The 17,264-nt window shown below is 47.2% G+C and overlaps 3 protein-coding genes across 3 annotated transcripts; 1 reads left to right on the top strand and 2 right to left on the bottom strand.

Annotated features, from left to right (window-relative positions):
• Positions 1–108: 108 nt before the first annotated feature.
• On the bottom strand, positions 109–13,289 carry LOC136184885 (dedicator of cytokinesis protein 1-like). Its single transcript, XM_065971882.1, has 68 exons — positions 13,215–13,289; positions 13,048–13,151; positions 12,851–12,991; positions 12,658–12,799; positions 12,481–12,600; positions 12,303–12,433; positions 12,158–12,249; positions 11,936–12,096; positions 11,750–11,873; positions 11,580–11,694; positions 11,419–11,527; positions 11,213–11,364; positions 11,118–11,156; positions 10,933–11,070; positions 10,785–10,873; positions 10,506–10,626; positions 10,346–10,460; positions 10,191–10,280; positions 10,081–10,121; positions 9,958–10,013; positions 9,795–9,891; positions 9,623–9,718; positions 9,516–9,571; positions 9,344–9,464; positions 9,143–9,291; positions 8,994–9,075; positions 8,876–8,936; positions 8,733–8,819; positions 8,599–8,680; positions 8,453–8,544; positions 8,278–8,403; positions 8,093–8,220; positions 7,939–8,037; positions 7,805–7,886; positions 7,646–7,752; positions 7,416–7,587; positions 7,266–7,363; positions 7,134–7,217; positions 5,724–5,824; positions 5,583–5,664; positions 5,485–5,537; positions 5,305–5,428; positions 5,182–5,252; positions 5,027–5,133; positions 4,842–4,969; positions 4,697–4,792; positions 4,519–4,617; positions 4,372–4,466; positions 4,074–4,312; positions 3,953–4,024; positions 3,732–3,897; positions 3,576–3,677; positions 3,464–3,524; positions 3,371–3,411; positions 3,223–3,313; positions 3,051–3,167; positions 2,913–2,999; positions 2,759–2,863; positions 2,609–2,695; positions 2,503–2,557; positions 2,378–2,450; positions 2,231–2,315; positions 2,089–2,178; positions 1,774–2,034; positions 1,578–1,724; positions 1,380–1,522; positions 373–1,231; positions 109–318 (listed from the first exon to the last, which is right to left on the bottom strand). Exons 1-68 carry the CDS (start codon positions 13,285–13,287, stop codon positions 265–267), a joined length of 7,863 nt encoding a protein of 2,620 aa, XP_065827954.1. The 5' UTR covers positions 13,288–13,289; the 3' UTR covers positions 109–264.
• LOC136184916 (uncharacterized) lies at positions 5,919–7,240 on the top strand. The gene is made up of 2 exons (XM_065971929.1): positions 5,919–6,419; positions 6,477–7,240. The coding sequence occupies exons 1-2, from the start codon at positions 6,030–6,032 to the stop codon at positions 7,080–7,082; spliced, it is 996 nt and encodes a 331-aa protein (XP_065828001.1). The 5' UTR covers positions 5,919–6,029; the 3' UTR covers positions 7,083–7,240.
• A 914-nt stretch (positions 13,290–14,203) lies between the features above and the next one.
• Positions 14,204–17,213, bottom strand: LOC136184362 (transient receptor potential cation channel subfamily V member 6-like). The gene is made up of 15 exons (XM_065971251.1): positions 16,673–17,213; positions 16,430–16,619; positions 16,200–16,380; positions 15,955–16,152; positions 15,838–15,897; positions 15,706–15,788; positions 15,577–15,652; positions 15,366–15,524; positions 15,202–15,309; positions 14,997–15,148; positions 14,835–14,944; positions 14,685–14,782; positions 14,587–14,637; positions 14,421–14,537; positions 14,204–14,367 (listed from the first exon to the last, which is right to left on the bottom strand). The coding sequence occupies exons 1-15, from the start codon at positions 17,211–17,213 to the stop codon at positions 14,239–14,241; spliced, it is 2,253 nt and encodes a 750-aa protein (XP_065827323.1). The 3' UTR covers positions 14,204–14,238.
• Between the last annotated feature and the right edge of the window lie 51 nt (positions 17,214–17,264).

Here is a 17,264-nt window from a genome sequence, read left to right on the forward strand (position 1 = left end):
CCGGGAGGCGGGAGTCCCCTCTTGTTCTAGTTCGTATCACGTGCCTGACTACAGTTGCGCAACCATTTCCGTTTTCGATATTGGTTCACAGGAAAAAGAAATTGCAAATGTCAGTGTAGCAATCCTTCGCGTAGTCTGTCTTTGCAACAACGATTTTCCCCCTATTGCAAAAAGAAATTCTAAGCGCTAAAAGCGCAGAGCTACCAAGACTTCCCCTAAACGCTACAACAATTAAAACTAATAGTATCATAATGACCAGAAACATTAGACGTCCGTTTCAGATGGAGTGGCGTTTCCTCGTACGGATTTCCTACCACCCTAAAATATTTCTCCCATGTCATTGGTACACTAGTAGCGTTTGGCCCCTCTTACCGATGGCGAAGTCTTTCCACTAAAGAGAACGAGTCGACTTGCTACGTTTCCCTTGGGAGGAAGCTCCGGTGACTTCGATGATCTGGATTTCTCGTTGGATTTTGGACTAAATGCCTCCATTCTACTGTCGGACGCTCGTTGACTACGAGGAGATGCCGACAAACTGCGACGGCTGTCCGCATTATTGCACGCCACCCCCGTCACCGTCGCCGCCGCTGCCGCCGTCTCCTTCACCGGACTCAATTCTTCCGGTAGAATCGACTCAACGCGAAACTTCGGCACGACGTCCGGCTTCTGTTCGGCAATCTCGATGACGAGTTCCGTCAGGCATTGAGACGTCGCGACACCGACGACCGGAGTTTTTCCAAACGTTAAGTCGGCGACGTCGAGAGACGACGGCGCTCGCTGACGTTTCGGCGTATCCGTTTCCCGCGGCGGCTTCGGCGGCGGCGGCGGCGTTTCCTCAACCGACGACGGTTCCGGCGACATGGCCATGACGTAGGACGGCGGTCGAGGAGGCTTTGGCGGTTTCTCCTGCATGTCGTCGCCAGAGCCGTCGTTCTTTGATCGTAATTGCACAGTGACGTCGGTCACCGGCTGATAAAGCGGCGACGTTGCCGGATTAATAGACGAACTGGATCGATTTTGGGACTTGGGCGGTAGCGCGGGAACGCCGCCGCCCTCCGCCGACGGGAGAGGAAGACGAGTGCTCTGATCTGTCGTTTGACGACGCAACAGCTTCGGCGATGGATTGCCTTCGCTGCCGTGGGGAATTGGCGGCAACGGATCAATGGGTCTTCGACGCACACTCTCCCCACGACCGACGCTCTGGTCGTCGTGAAAGGAGAGGTACTGTTTACTACACGAGACGAGAAACGTCGACTGAAATAAAAGTACCGGCAAAATACGTATCATAAGCCCATGAGCGTATTAAAACAGAAAGGAATAAGGAAAAGCTTGTATGTATGTATACACTACATCATGGGCTTATTGGGAGAATAGCTTACCTATCAGGACGCGAAGCGGTTGAAAATGTCATGCTGCTCCGAGTGATTCCGGCACCACCACTTCCGCCTTCGTGACTCTCCGGCGCTCGAAAGCGCATCGACTGACCTTGTCTGCTCAACACCGTCCCGCGATCACGAAACTCCTGAGAAAAAGAGATCGTCCCAAGCGAATGCGACGCTGTCGCCGCAGTGGCTTACGACGCTCTGACGACTAATACTGCTGGTGCGACCGCCGTACTTGCGTTTCACTTTGCCGTACATCTCTTCCATCTTATTCTGCAACGGCATGAGGGTCTCCGGCGCGTGTCGACTGTGGACAACTAAGCCTTCGCCCAGAATCTTAACCTAAAACCACTCTAGTCCGACAACTTCTCAAAGCGTTTAGTCTACCAACCTGTTCCGTAATGACTGTTGTTAGGACGTTGATGTACTCGATGTGCTCGGGGCGAGCGCGATGATATTCTCGAACCAAGAACGCCTGTTCGTATTTGGCAACGCCGCCGTTGACGGCCGCGTCGATGACGCCGTTGAGTTTCATTCCGAGCGACTTGATGCCTTGTTCCGGGTCGGCCTCGCACTGATCGATGTCGCGTCGCAATTCCTGATTGCGATTTGCAACCGATTCAATTGCATTTTCGATGGGACATATTTCCACCTTTGGAGGACAAAGAGAATTGAAAAAGAGCTTACCTCAAGAAAATAAAAATACCGTTTTAAAAGGATGATGCACTTCTGACCATCGAAGAATGCCGGGCAAACTTTCCATTGTCTGATACGTCGTCCTTTCAATCCATAGCGTCTAAAAGAAAGGTGCATACAACGTGCGAAAAATTTCGTTTCGTTTCTCCTACAGCGAATTCGTTTTCCTTGTCTTTAGTGCCGCGATGAAAGGGTCGATCGACTTGGAAGTGGTCAACGTTGATAGCAGCGTGGAATCTAAGAAAGAAAGGATGGAAATTGATGCCTTCCCCCCTTAAACACCGTTTCAAAATAGGTACTCTCGAATCGTCTCCGGCACGATAACGTCGAGTCGATCCTCGTGAACCGGATCCACAGTGCACGTTTGAATGACTAAAAAGGGAAAGAGAATCGTGACAAATCCGGCACGAAGTTTTTAGCTCACATTGGCCAGCCGAAGCCATTGTGTCCTCTCCAGGCGGACCGCTTCTCTTCATCAACTAAACGTACGCGTGACGCACGTATCGCATCTATAATAAGACAACACTTGCCTGAGCGTGGGGAAATTCGGCTAGAAGTCGATGATTGAAGTCGCCGATTTTCTCGTACTCCCCTCCGCGGTATATAAAAATTTTGTTCTATAATGAAAATTTTGTTTTACACCAAGTCACAGACACGACTGGCCCTTCTACACAACATACCCGCAAAATTGACGGAAATCCTTTCCCGAAAAATCCAACTCTGTAATAGGCCGACGGAGCTCTAACGTTACCCGCAATTTTGTCGTAGAAATCCGCTACATTGCGCTGAAGAAACAAAGTTAGACAGCATATACGGTACTAAGATTTTTCTCACGTAAATCTTGCTGAGTCGAGCGTAATCAAAAACCGTTTCGTAGTGCTCGGCGACTTCTTTGCTTCGAGCAATGCTGTGTTCCCACAGCTACGGATAGAAAGTGAGAGAGAAACGTGCGAGTGCCGCGTAGCCTCTTACCTTTCCCTTGTCCAAATAGTCGATTATGTCGTGGTAGAGCATCTCTTTGAGTTCGCCCTCCGTCGTCGCTGACTGATACTTTCCGGGTGGTCGGGAGGTGAGAACTGCCGCGGACCACTAGAGATGCCGGCGTTGAGAGCGTAAGTAAAGCAACATAAAGTTCGTTTCGTACTTCGAGTTTTTTCGCGTGAAGCAGAAGGGTAAACGCCGCCTCGCTGAAGTGTCCAAATTTGAGATGCATGTCGCACAATTTGTAGATGTATCTGACGAGAGAAACAGAATGAGGTAGAAACGACTTCACTGAGCGCCCAAGTACTCACCTGATGTACATCTCTTCTCTTTCCATTTCTCGATACAATTGCTTGAAAAGAAAATCAGAGAAAGTCAGCAGAAAAAATGCGCTCAAAACGTACCAACAAATTAAATATGGTCGACATGCGCAGATTGCGATGCTCGTCTCCATCTGGCACGTTTCTGAACAGAGAGCGACGATTACAAATGCATAGTAGAAAAGCGTCAATCTACCGAAAGTCAAGAAGCCTTGAAAGCAGCTGCGTAATAGAATCAATGGACTGCTGAAGCCCCGCCTTGAGCAAGCCTGAATACCGCTTACTTTCGCTCGTCAATCTTTTAGTCAAAGATAGAGACTCGGAAAATCACTACCACTACGACTTCTACTACATTTCGCTGAGAAGATCCTTGTAGTGATCATCGGCGCGGCCAGCTGTGCTGACGTAGGTGTCCAACTTGTCGATGAGCTCCGTCTCGACTTTACGAAAATCTCCCGTCGATCGAAGCTCGCAGTCGAGCGTGTCTAAAAACACTCGTATCGTTCTGCGACGAATATCTAGAGGAAAACATAGCAAAAAACGTCCGCGCGAAAGTCGTTTGCAAGAACTCGCCCGCGTGTTGGATAAGAGACATCTCGACGAACGGACCAACCAATTCAGGAACGAAATTAATTTTGTAATCGCCTAGAGAACTAGAGTAAGAACGTCCCCCCCTCTTCCTCTACCACTTTACCGAGTCGATCCCAAATATTCAAAATTTGACGATTCATGACGACGCGCATGTCGCCATAGCGCTGAAGAAGACGACTCGCCTTGGGCGACGTCATCGTTTCGATTTGAAGCGACTCCTGCGTCACGAAGGCGACTCCCAAGTGAAAGTACTTGTTCCACACCGTACAGTTGAACTTCTCGCCGACCATGAAATGAATCAGCAGAGCCTCGGACAGATACGTGATCGACGTCAGAAGAGTGCTGAAAGTCAGGGCGGTGAGCGCGGTTTTTCGAGAGAGATCTCGTCCTCTGCCACCAACCTGTTCTGCAACATGCTCATCGTGAACCAATCGTGCGGAAACGGCGATCGCGAAACGAGGTCGTAAAACACGTCGAAGATCAAGCTAACGAATTCCTAAAGAGCCGATCGTTACAGAGCAGGGAACGAGAAGTCCGACGATGCATACCCTCAATTCGACAGGCGACGAGAAGCGGCGAACGTAGTCGTGAAAATGCTGAGAGTCCATCAGTTTGAGAAGAGCCAAAAGAACCGAGGTAAGTTGAACCTACACGGAGCGAGAGCTTATAAAATCATGCGATCGCAACTAATGAACTAAATGAAGGAGAGCAACAAGGCAAACTCACAGACAAGCTGCTGCTGCGCTCCATCCCAGCCAGTGTTCTCAAGATCGTTTTTAAGAGACACTGAACGACGACTGTCACGTTGTCGCGAACCGGTCCCTTAATTAAAAATAATCAAAAACATTCTACCCGGCGATTATGAACGTACGACGTCTCTGCTCTGAAACGTTGTCAACATTTCGGCCAGGATGTCGATGCACTGAGGCAGTTCTTCGCGCTGATCCAACCGAGCGTCCAATTGAACGACGACCATGGGCATGAGAATCTCGCGAGCGTCTTTGAAGGAAATAACGTCAAGAAAGTAAGAAAGGTCCAGAGAAGCTCGTCGACTACCTGGATTACGAAAGAGTTCGTTGCTGACTATGAATCGTACTGAAAGCATTTTGAATCGAGTCATTCGATGGCGAGGAATGCTGCTGATGAAGTCGACGACAACTTTGCTAAATGAAAAAATTAGACGCTTTAATTTTTCCGTCTTTCTTTTTTACCTTAGTTCAGGAACGTCCATCACCTGCTTAAGATCTTGGAACGTCGACGGAAAATGTTGCAGTGCTGCAGCCTGCAGAAAAAGTTTGGTGGGTTTTTGTCTCCCAGGCAATCTTTCTCTGTACCTGAATCGGTGTGATGTATTCTTTCTCTTTTGTATCTGAATCGAGCAGCATCATCGCGGTGAAGCTGTGGAAGAAGGCGTGCAAAGCGTGTTTGAATTCTGCTAAGCCTCTGCCACGTGTCGCTCTAAAAAACAGCAGTGATATATCGAAGCTACTACCTCTTGAGAGTAAATCTCTCACTTGTCAAAAAGAATTCTTGATCGCACCACGAAGCGGAAGATGTACTCCAGAGCCTACAGGACAGTAAAGACACTACCAGATTTCAATAGTAACAGTACTCTCATAGTCTTCAATAAAGATGCCGATCGAAATGGCTCGTCAGAACAATCAACCTGATGTCTCAAGAACTTGAGCAATTTCCTTGGAAAAAAATATTGTTGAGAAAACAGAGTCTCTCTACGTTCTCATCCACAACTCACATGTTCGCCGTCGCGTTGCTAAATAGTTTATCTATGTACGATTCCAAGACCGGTCGGAAGTGATGATACTTCCGATCAGAAAGAAGGCCAATGATGTAAACCTAGACAAAGCAGGTTTCTCAGAATTCGGACTGTATGCCGAAAACAACGTGACGAACATCCGATGCCGTAATCAACGTGACGGACATCCGGACTAGATCACAAACCGAAGGGAAGTACGAGAGATCAGGTCAAGCATCCCTTCCTCTCGCGTTCTCGCTTAAATAATCGTCAATCGACGACCGCGAGCACAACTCTCTCACAACCATGAAGACCCTATCCGGTCTCGTCCTAATCTCCGTCGCGACTCTTATTTGCGACGCGAGCGACCAATGCGATGTTGATAGCTACTTTTACGGCCAGAACAAAGGCAAGTATGGCAAATTGGCGAAGAAAGTGTCGTTTGTCGCCACAGTTAGAGTCAGTAATATCACGGACAACAGGGGCAAGGTGGACAACAGGGGCAAGGTGGACAACAGGGGCAAGGTGGAACTGTTGTGCCTCATCCACGGCATTAGGCCGCCGTTACAGTTTACTGCAACACTTCTTATTGATTATGCAAAAGCCTGTGGCCACGGTTTTCCAACAATCGAAATTGCGTTCGTCGCGATAGACAGCGCGACCGATTACACGGTTAGAGTCGGTGTGCCGCTTACGGTACGTGCGCCCGGCGCTGAAACAATTACAAATATAACTTTTGAACGAAACGTATAGGAAGAACAAACGATCAAATCGGAAATTCGATCAAATGCAGCCGACACGACCGTCGTCGTTCGACGACCGGATGCTCGCGAGTGTCGCGGGGCCCCAATGGGAAACGACTGGTTTCTCGTTATTGGCGACTGCGTCAAGCCCTACAACGCGTCCGCGTTACGCGTTCGCGTTGACGGTTCGGAAGACGAAAGCAACGTTACGCAAGTGGAGCGGCGATCGACTGGAAAGCGACACTTTGCCTTAGTCAAAGCGACGCTGAACGTGTACGTGTGGCCCAAGTGCATAGCGAGAGACTTCCGTTCGTTGCACGCGTGCGAGACAATTTATCCGCGGAGTGTGAACTCTAGCGGTTCCTGTCTCGACGGAGCGGAACAAGGGGAGGGGAAACAGCTTAACGGCAGCTGCCGAAAACCGTGCTCCCGTTCGGCGGTGTGTTGCAGCAGAGACGGCGAGAATTCCGCATCGTCGCAGAAAGACTGGCCCCTTCTCGTCTGCAACAACCTCCTTCACGGGCTCGGCAAAGTGACTAAGAGGAGTACTTGCATGCGATTCATGAAGATAGCCAACGGCGATCGCCGATGGATCAAAAATATCGTGGGCGAGTGACGTACTGTATGCGTATGCGTGTGCGTGTGTGGAAACGAAATATTGACTTACGATCGCTTCAAAGACGAGGTGCCCGTAATTGTCCGTGTGCTCGTCGAGGATAGCGAATAGAGCGTCGAATGTGTCTTGCAAAAACTAAAGCCCGTTGTGGTATCTTATATCCCACTTCTCTCCCCTCCGTACCTTGACGATCTCTTCTCCGCCGACTTTCATCAGTGCTCTCAGGTTATTCTCCAACTTCTTCGGCTCGTTTCTCCACTTGAGCAATCCCAACAGATCGACTATAATCATTAGACTTTTTTTATCTACGCATTTCTTTCAAAACTCTCGTACCGTTGTGGGTGAGTTTCGTCGAGCAGACGAGCGTCGCGATCGAAAACGTCTCCCGCATGCTCACCTGCATGCCGCTGGGCAATTCTCCGAGCAACGTTTTCCCAATCAAATCGTCTTTCAAGAAGCGAAGACGCAAGTAGGACACGTCCTTCAGCTTGACCTTATTTTCGCTCTAGAGAGAAAAAAACCCCGCTAGTCGATGACGTCGAAAACAGACGCGAGAAACTCACTCTGACGTTGTAGACGATCAAATCGTGACGAGTGTCTTGCAGCGTCGTTCCGTCCAAGTTCATGAGCTTGACGAACGCCAACGAATAGCCGTGCTTTTCGTTTTTACCTGAAGAGACGTCGCTAAAAGAAGACGCAACGTCTCCCGAAGTCAAAAAAACCTGGCCCAGAAGGATTCGTCGGTCGATGCCGAAAGGTAAAACGAAGATGACACGAGTAGAAGAGATTGATGGGAATGGCAAGCTGAAAGAAGATCGCGTTATCCCGCCTCATCCCCGACCTACGTCCACCCTACCTTAACCGTCTCATTCCACTTGGGACTGTTGTTATGATACAAGATCAACGACTTGTATTGATCAACGAAGCCTTCGCCCTCGCCGGGACAAATGCAATGCTAGATTAACGTAGGTGTTTTTGGACTCTGCTTCCTAGGTGTATACTTGGTTTACCTGCATGACGTCTCCCGTTTCTGAAGAGACTATTTCTAGCGTCGCTTCGATGTTTTTCTCTGACGTTTTGCTGCCCTGCTGGAAGTCTCCGCCTTCCAGTGTTATATACAAATCGTTTCTGGATTCGTCTGAAGAGGAAATGCTATATGTTTGATGCGATTGTCGTCATCTCTTGTCGAGCGCACCGGGCATGATCACTTCGGGAAAGCCGAGCTTTCTCACAATAGCTGCATTTTCCTGAACCAGGTGCGGATAATCGTCTTTGACCGAAGACAACGAACCGTGAAGAAGTTTCAAAGACACAAACACTCCTAATAGGGAAAAATCGCGAAATAGAAACAATGGACACCTATCGGATACCGGAGCCGGACTGCTGCAGTGGCTTGTACTTATTTTGCACTTTCTTGATAATGTTCATATGGAGTTGAGAAAAAGAGTCTTCGTCAGCAGCTCTGAGAAGAGAGGCAGTTAGAAGTGTGTGGATATTTCTATCTTCTAATACTTACTGGAAAACGGGCAATCGGTGCTCTTTTTCTTCCTCCGCCGGACCGCCATCTCCGCCAACGAGAAAGTGTGACACATCCAAAACTAGAGCCATCCGCTCTATCCAAGTCTTACATATATATAATAGCGTGATTACCTGCACAAGCAAATGGACGCCTGTAGCCGGGTGAAAATTGACGGACGTTAGATCGCGGATCCGAGCTTCCGCTGTATTGCATTTTGCCTGTACGAGAATAAAAAAATTATTCGGACCAATCTCGTACTTCTCTCCCTTCATACCAACTCGAATGATGTGACACACAAGATAGACGTCTGTTCGCAAATCCGAATTGCCAAGATCCTAATAAAGCCAAGCAGTCAAAACTCCAAATCTTCTTCTCATCATAGAACGACGCACAGTGAAAAGCGCACGCATTTTCCCCAGCTTGTCCATGTCCTTCGGAGATCCATTTCGACTCAGCTTCACAACGTAACGCTCGCTGATAAAAAGGAATTAGAAAGCCCCCCCCAAAAGTTTTATATTGTTTTTAATATTTGGTCTCTAACCTGATATAGGATTGTTGATGGAGATCGAAGAGAGACAAAAAGACCTCCATGTCTTCGCCGATGATGCACACAACGCCGTTGAGATTCACCAAGAGATGATGCAACGCCGTCGATCTCATCTGCGGATTCTTTATCGTTCCAGTTGGCGTCTTTCGTAACATTTAAAAAGAAAATTGGGAGGAGCGTGCTAGCGTTACGTACAGCCGTTGCCATGGACTCGGCACATCTCTGATGAACTTTGTAAAGACTGATGACGCTCGTGTTGTCTTCGTTAACGACTCGGCCTTCCTCGTCGCGAGGAATCAAGTCGAGACCCAAAGCCCTAGACACCTAAACCATGGAATACGGGTTCGTGTATGAAAGCCAGTCGTGCCTGTTTCCCCAGTCAATTTTCGACGTCACTCTCTTCTTGACTTTTTGAATTTCTCCCTGTGGAGACGTAGACTCAGTTATTTGCTCGCGGCTCTTTGCTCAACAAACCGCTGGAATAGTCCCCGACATGATTTGAGTTCTCCAGCCCATCAATTGAGCCATGATCGATCGAAGTTTCTGCTGCTGGTTCTCAGACTTGTTTTCCTAAGAAACCGAATTATTTCAAAAATTAGAAAAAAACGGCTCTATCGCGACGAAGACAAAAAAGGTCTCATTCTACCTTATAAAGCTGTTTCAATATTGTGTTCCACTCCCGCAGAACGAAGGCGACTTCCTGAGCGACAGGATCCTCGGCGCTCTCCACCGTCTCGCCGATTCTAAGGCAATGGATCGAAGTGAGCGACGGAGCAAGAGCGTGCGACGGGGAGGGGGGGCGGCCCTACTCGGTCACTCGAACGATGCATTCCTTGAGGTGAATGAACGAGGCTGGAAAAATGCCCTGCGCGCGTCGAATCGCGTTCGGTGAGAGACGTTCGTCGGGGGGTGCGTTTTACGTTCGACGTCACCTTTTTCGTTGGATTGTTGGTGCAAAAGCCGCGATACCAGCCTAAAAGATTCGCAGGGTCCCCTCTCGTTTAGAGGAATCGTTTTTCTCTCTCGGCGACTTTTTTCCTACCCGAGTTCTGTTCGACGATTCGCACGACTTCGCCGAATTTGAGCGGTAGATAGTGAGCGTTGTCCGACCTTCCTGGATAGTCGTAGACGACTTGTTGTGGAACGAGAGGATTCTCTTAGGCGAATTCGGTGAAAAAATCGCGAGCGTCGACTCACCGACGCCGAGCTTGGCGTCCGTTGTCGGGCGCCAGCGAGACATTCGTTTCAAACGCAAGCCAAGCCCTTGTTCTTCGGTGAAGAGAAGACGTAACGTGCGGTAACGATTTTCGATCTACACGTACTCACGCCCACGCGAAATTTAACCATAAACACTGACCTGACTGGCTAAAAGCGTGTGATTGTTTCTTCTTCGAGCCTTTCTAGCTTCTTCCAAAATTTTTGCTCTACCCCACATTTCTCCAGTAAGACAACGCTGGCCAACACTCAACGACAAAAGCCTATTCAAAAAAAAAGAAAATGAGAAAGTTCCTATCGCTGATCAAGTGCTAAAAATAAATGATATCTCTAAAAAAGCTCGGCTGAAGGCTAAAGAAGCGAAACGATGCCACGTCTAGCCACAGAAACTGCCTATAGCTACGTGCACAGCTATTTTTACCTGGCCACGTTTAAAAGATGATGCAGTGTTTCTCCGTTTACGCTATCGGGATCTTCCCTTCGCATTGCAACGAAATCATCCTGGACCATCTGTCATCGTAATTATTTTGATTTAGACGGCAACTACACGCTTTTTCAGTTGCGATCACCTGCTGCTGTTCTTCGGCTATTTCGTACTCGACCCGTTTCATCAGACCCAAGTAGAGACGAAATTTCTGCAAGACGTCTTCGGAAATTGCAACGTCTTCGTCTGGTGTCGTCATCCGAAGAGGAATACTGCAATCAACCTGAACAGATACGAATCAAAAATGAACTTGCAGGCCAATATCTGTACTGGTAACAGCGATTTTCCTTCGGACAAAGCCAATACAACCTAAACAATTTCTTAGTACATAGCTCAATTTCTAAACGTCTAGGATAAGACCATACTATATTGCAGAGAAAGTCGGCGCTGTGATAGCTAAAATCGTACTCGACTTTCTGCCAACGAAGAACGTTTCCTAAAGCAGTTAAATTGCGCAACCCTTCGGTATCCAATTGTCCGGCGGCCAACGCCGTTTCGTCGAGAACCAAAGAAGTATCTGGACACATACAAAGTTTCCCACCCACACGAGAATGTTGAGACTTCGCGTTACCATCAGTCAGCTGAAGAATTCCTGATTTAAGACAATTCGCTGCGTAATCTTTCTTGGGGCGAAATCGAAACGAATTCAAATTTTCGAGAGTTAGAGACAGGAAGAAGCTCTAGGCAAAACAGTGAGACCCTGCTATATACAGCACTCTGGGTGCCCCCTACCTTAGATGTGACAGCATTGACTAGACCATATATTTTCTGAGTGAAAATACCGCTCGGACAACCCGTCAAACCCAAGGAAAATTTCCCCAAAGCCACCGAATCTTTTCTGGCGTGACTAGAGTACAAAAGAGTCACACTACGTCAATCGAATTTATACAGAGTACACATACACTCCTGATAGGAGATGTAAGAGAAGATATTCCGCAGCCAATTCATCGCCCATAAGCAAACGACTCAAACACTTAATAAATTCCTCCCGAATACGCGGAACGTCAGACGCGATATTCTCCGCTACTGCACAACATAGTCGTTACAAGAACAAAGTCGAACGTCGCCTCTATTTATATATTTTATACCGACTCGTTCTCCTACACTCGTCAAATCGTTGCCTATTAGTGGATGGGTGTGCTGCAGTCGTCGAGTTAGAATAACGTGAATGCGTGGAACAAGCGACGGAGGCGGCGAGTGAGCCGCTACCTCCTCGCGAGTTTCTATACCGTCGTTTTGCTCGTCGCTACTACATAGCACGGCACACGTCTAGAGCACCTGTGCTGATTGATCTCCCCCTTATCTCTTACCTCGCTAGCTGAGCTAGGACTGGATCGACTGACAAAATTCCGTACACTTCTAACATTTCGTTGACTTTGTAATCACTTACTTCACCGTACATCTGACGTATATATATCGTGGATATATACGTGTATTGTGGCAATACTGACTGACCTTGACTAAGCATGCTGGGCCCTTTTCTCCTGGTAAGGGAAAGTTTAGATCGTGATGAGCGAGTTGAGGTCGAGACGCTTCATTCTCAGCGAGTCGTCTCCTCTTAGAAGCATCCCCATCCCCTTCATCAGCTATCCGTATAATATAAGTTGAGTTTATTGATTTTATGCTTTCGTGCCTTCCATTGGTTCTTCTCCTTCTTTGGAATCATCTGGCGAGACGGCGTCAATTGATCTTTTTAATTTTTGCAATTTTGGAGTGGTCTGTTGTGGATGGAAACGTGACTGCTGTCGATAAGCCTATATAAATAAAAGTCATCATCACCACACATCGTCTATACACAATACGATGCTTTCCTCTTTAGCCCAGTCGGATTCTCCCGGTATTGGAACGCAGTAAAAGGTCTGTCGTTCGGAAATAACTGATCCAGGAGACTGTGCACTGACTTCGTGATCTGAGCACTCCGTAACGTCTCGAAATTTTCCACTTTTGACAGTCTATAAGAATTTGTCACGCTGATTTTTTCTCAATATCCTTTGCACAAACACCTTCTCCTTTGTCGTGGGAACAATTGTCTCATATCTTTCCAGATAATATTCAGGATCGAACATGTCCTGTATCATGCATCTGTATCGAACGAGCCCATTCGGCTTTAGCAAATGCAATGGAACGTCATTGATAGAGGGAACCTAGGAAAAAGATGACGAGTGGAATATACCAGTCCCAGTCTAACTAGGCTACGTACCCACGCCCAACCGTTTTTCTCGAGAAATCTCTCTCGGAAATACTCTTCGACGCCCCAATCCTGACTTCGTTCTTCTCCTTCCAGCTCTCTTTGCCTTGACAGACCTGAAAATTGTGGCGCTAGTCTTAGCGAGAGCTTAGCTGAGAAAATCACGCGTCTCTGCTTACCAAAGAGTCGGTCAACAACGCCAAGAGGATTCTCTATCCAATTGTCGCCGACGGAAGGCATATTCGAGCACATCGAAAAAGTCGCGTATACTTTGCGCAGATGTGCGCAGGTATCGTTAAGGGGGTGGCATTTAATTAATTAATTAATCTGATCAAGGTGTAATAACGCTGTGCTGCAACATAAAGCTAAAAGATCGGTTCACGTCACATAGGGTCAGTCAAATGAGACCTGAGCCCTTTTGTCTGATAGGAATACTTCCACGTATTTTTTGGAAGTCGAGGTTCTTGAGAAAGCGCCAGCACTCTTGTCGCCATTGAATGCTGTGCTGAATCATCTTCGCTAGCATTAGCCGATTTCCATTTGTCAGCATGACTTCGTGAGAACCTCCTTCTGTCTTTCCCATCATTTTTTTCAGAATTTCCGGAAAACGAGTAGGAGTCGTTGTAGAGAGTCGACGAAATTTGCTTTGATTCGTCTCGTTCAACGATGTCCTTACCCAGATGCTGATTGGCAGCAGACTCAAATTTTCGTTTACCTAGAGGCTAAGTGCACGCCACAATCAGCCAAATTTTAACTAATTAAATCAAAACCAACCCACTTCGTCAAGATATTCCCCGCAATCTTGAATCGAATGTTTGTTATTGTGATTAGAAAAAACGTGATTCGATTTTGGCTCCTGGAGACGAGATACAAGGTCAAGGTCAAATTAGCTCTCCGCTATTTTACAGAATGTACTGTCTTACGCCTGATTTTGCATCAAATTCTTTCGTCGCCGACATTGTGGGCGAGGCAATGCATTGGGGATCGACTGGGTGTCGAAACTGCGGTAGAAAAGGTCACGAGGCTCCTCTAAGAACGTACGTATAAAATTCGCACCCACAAGCCGTCGTTCGTAGTAGAAGGGTGGAAATTCCGACCTTTCGGCATGATAGGGAACACAGAAAGCAGAACGCAGAACTGGTTGCTAAGAACGCGCACGCGCGCGAGCTCCTAAACCAACACCTTTGCCACACCCACTTCACATCAGTTCTCATAGGAGGTCCATGCAAAGTAGCCTGTCCAGCTGTCGCCTCTGTGGCTGTACTTTTCCTGTAGTTTGCTAATCTCTTTTAAAGATGCTGATCTTTCCATATTCAAAACAATTTGAGCCCACTGAAAAAAATACATTTGAATCACCAAATATTAATAATTTTGCGCTGCTTTGCCTGTCGATGCCATTCTCGTCTTGTTTCTGCCACGGCTTCATATGTGTTACCCATCATGGCAATGAGCATGTTGACAAGAACGACGAACATAAAAATCATCATCAAGACAAAGAAGAACTAAGAAGAACCCATTTACTATGTTCAACTGCAGATCATTAAGATATACCTTTGCCAATGCTGGATACTTGGAATGTTTATCCAAATCAACATAGTGACTCTAAAGAAATTCTATTGCATAGTTCTACTTGTAGAAACGGTACTCACTCCAAACTCCCCCAGAGTCATGTGAAATAGGCCAAGCATAGAGCCTACAGGATGATCGAAAATTTCGTGATTCGTGCCAATAAACGTGACGTAGAGACCTATATTTGTCTGCAAGTTAGGACAACGCATCCTTCTCTACTAAAGCCCTACCTTGTGAAAAGCCCATAAGAAAGATGGCATAGATAACGATGAATCGAACAAGATCACTCTTACACATCTTTGATATCATTACAACAAACGACCCGACGAGCTTGAAACCCCTATACGTAGCACAGAAAGACGTCGTTGGGAGCAACTAAAATATTTAATCACCTGTAGAAGAACAAGAAGCGAGGCCATGCCAGCACGACCGCTAAAACAATAAAGACGTCTTCGTATGCAGCAACGCAAGCTATTCGACCAGGCACGGCGGCTACGAGGCAAAAACACGAGAGGAGAAACATGATAGTAGCTGGAGACTGCATCTGGAAAAAAATAACGTGTCGTTGGATATATAAAAAGTTGAAGAATTTTTTACGAGAATAACTCCGTTTTTCTTCCAGCCCAGCGAATAACCGGACAAAATCCGCGACATCAAAAATGCAATAGCAAAAAGGAGTGCAAATGCTTCGCAAACACAGCGAGCCTGATTGAAAACAGGAATTGGTTAGACTAAGATCTGTGTGTCTTTCCTTGGCTTACTATTCCACTTGAGCCTTTGCTGCAGTCTCTCAGATAGCAGCCGTTTTCAACATTAACATTACTTTTATTGGTTGAGTTGCAGTCAATGAATGTTTCATTAGCTAAGACGCGCGTCTGGTTGCAGACAAAGGAGCCATTGACATTACTACGATTCGGATCCTACGAGCAAAATATCCAACACCACAGTCAGCCCAATGCATGATATCCTTACGTGAGCAGGACGTAGAATGAGAGCTGTAGTCAGTATAAGAACGTAGAAGCCAAAGGCTAATAGATGCTGAAAGAATCTAAGAAACAGTCTTTCTCTTAGGCCAATACAAAAAGGGGGAAAGTACCGTACATTCGTCGCGCATAGTGCTTCCATTTGGCTGAGAGTATTTCATAGACAAGTCCCTCTGTCATTTCTGCATGAACCAATGTATGCTAGGAAAGACAGAGCTAAGGTAACATATGTAGCTACTAGAGAATTTACCTTGTTCACCATCAAATTGATAGCTGACAATTCATTTATCTCATTTCTACCGGGAACAATCTAGAATGAGACAAAGTTGCACACATACAGGTAGATGCAGAGGAAAGGTTTTTCTACAGTGTCAATTTCTTTGAGTGGATAGAGAGCACTTGATGCACGTCCATACGTCCACTGTGGAACTTTCTTAAGGCTCAGGATGAAATTAAACATTTCTTTTTTTCCCAAATACACGGCAAGAGTAAGAGGAGTGAAGCCATTCTTATTTTTGCATTGGTCACTGCACCCAAACTCGGTAAACAAAAACCGATACATATCCTAGATGCAGATTTGAGATAACGAAGAAGGAATTTCTTTTATCGTACCTTGAGTCCGTAGATGACCATCATATGCAAGACGTTGTTCCCATTCGAGTCGGTCCAATCTTTCATGTGAGTATCGTGATGAAGACGAGTTTGATCAGAAAACTCCATGAGAAGACGAACAATTTGGAAGTGATTGTGACAGGCAGCGAACGAAAGGGGATACTCACCAAAATAGCATGGCCTAAAAAACCACTAACGTCAGACTAATTCAAATCTTGGTGAGTTTCTACCCTTCGTAGTTCGTCTCTTTAGGAAGCACGACTCCCTCTCCGTCACTATCGTCAGTCCTGTCCTTTTCCTGATCAGTCGGATAAAAGAAACTTCCGACGGCAGCCGCGTCAACCCAAGCGCCCTTCGCCAATAGCAACTTGACCATCTCCAAGTCACCATTAACAATAGCAATGTGAAGAGGCGCTTCACCTTTGGAAGACGATTAAAAATCTAAAGAAATAACACTGCCTATACACAGATACCATAGTATAAATCGCCAGCGTAGATATCGTTGACGAGACATGGAAACACGTTGACGATTTCCACCGCCAGTTCGCGATAAAGCGAACCGTTATTCAACAAGCACAGATGAAGCGCCGTCTCGCCGACGGCACCGCGTCGATCGACGCTCCACCAAACGCGACGTCGACGATCTTGTCTCGTTGCTAGGCAACGACGAGACGCGTTGACCGATTCGCGTTCGTTCGCGCTTAGGCGGCTGAGACGTTGTTTTCGGCGTCGTCGCACCATGTCGTCGACGTCGACCTCGTAGCCGTCGATGCCGTTCGTGAGAAAGGCGGAGAGTTCGTTGCGAACGAGTCGACGCGTGTCGGCGACGAGATCCGCGCCGTTTCCGTGTTCGTGAGCGCGTCGGAGTGCGTCGACGAGTAGGCCGCCGCCTTTGAGCTTGACTAGGCGGTAGATGCTGTTGGGATCTTCGTCGTTTGCCGCTTGCTCGACGTTCGATCGATCGGCGACTTTTGACGGACCTGTCGATCTGTGATGCGAGAATACATCGCCCATTGTTATGGAAGCACGCTAAGCAGGAAGTTACAGCTGCTTCCTATTCAAGTT

Source organism: Oscarella lobularis, chromosome 3, assembly GCF_947507565.1.
Source record: "Oscarella lobularis chromosome 3, ooOscLobu1.1, whole genome shotgun sequence".
Classification (NCBI taxonomy): Eukaryota; Metazoa; Porifera; class Homoscleromorpha; order Homosclerophorida; family Oscarellidae; genus Oscarella; species Oscarella lobularis.

Coding starts and splice junctions, on each gene's coding strand:
- LOC136184916 (XM_065971929.1), top strand. CDS start 6,030: ATGAAGACCCTATCCGGTCTCGTCCTAATCTCCGTCGCGACTCTTATT. Junction 6,420..6,476: donor GAGTCGGTGTGCCGCTTACG/GTACGTGCGCCC, acceptor CGAAACGTATAG/GAAGAACAAACGATCAAATC.
- LOC136184885 (XM_065971882.1), bottom strand. CDS start 13,287: ATGTGCTCGAATATGCCTTCCGTCGGCGACAATTGGATAGAGAATCCT. Junction 8,820..8,875: donor GTGTCACATCATTCGAGTTG/GTATGAAGGGAG, acceptor ATTCTCGTACAG/GCAAAATGCAATACAGCGGA. Junction 1,725..1,773: donor CAACAGTCATTACGGAACAG/GTTGGTAGACTA, acceptor GAGTGGTTTTAG/GTTAAGATTCTGGGCGAAGG.
- LOC136184362 (XM_065971251.1), bottom strand. CDS start 17,213: ATGGGCGATGTATTCTCGCATCACAGATCGACAGGTCCGTCAAAAGTC. Junction 15,310..15,365: donor GCAAAGGCTCAAGTGGAATA/GTAAGCCAAGGA, acceptor GTTTTCAATCAG/GCTCGCTGTGTTTGCGAAGC. Junction 14,638..14,684: donor TGACTCTGGGGGAGTTTGGA/GTGAGTACCGTT, acceptor GAATTTCTTTAG/AGTCACTATGTTGATTTGGA.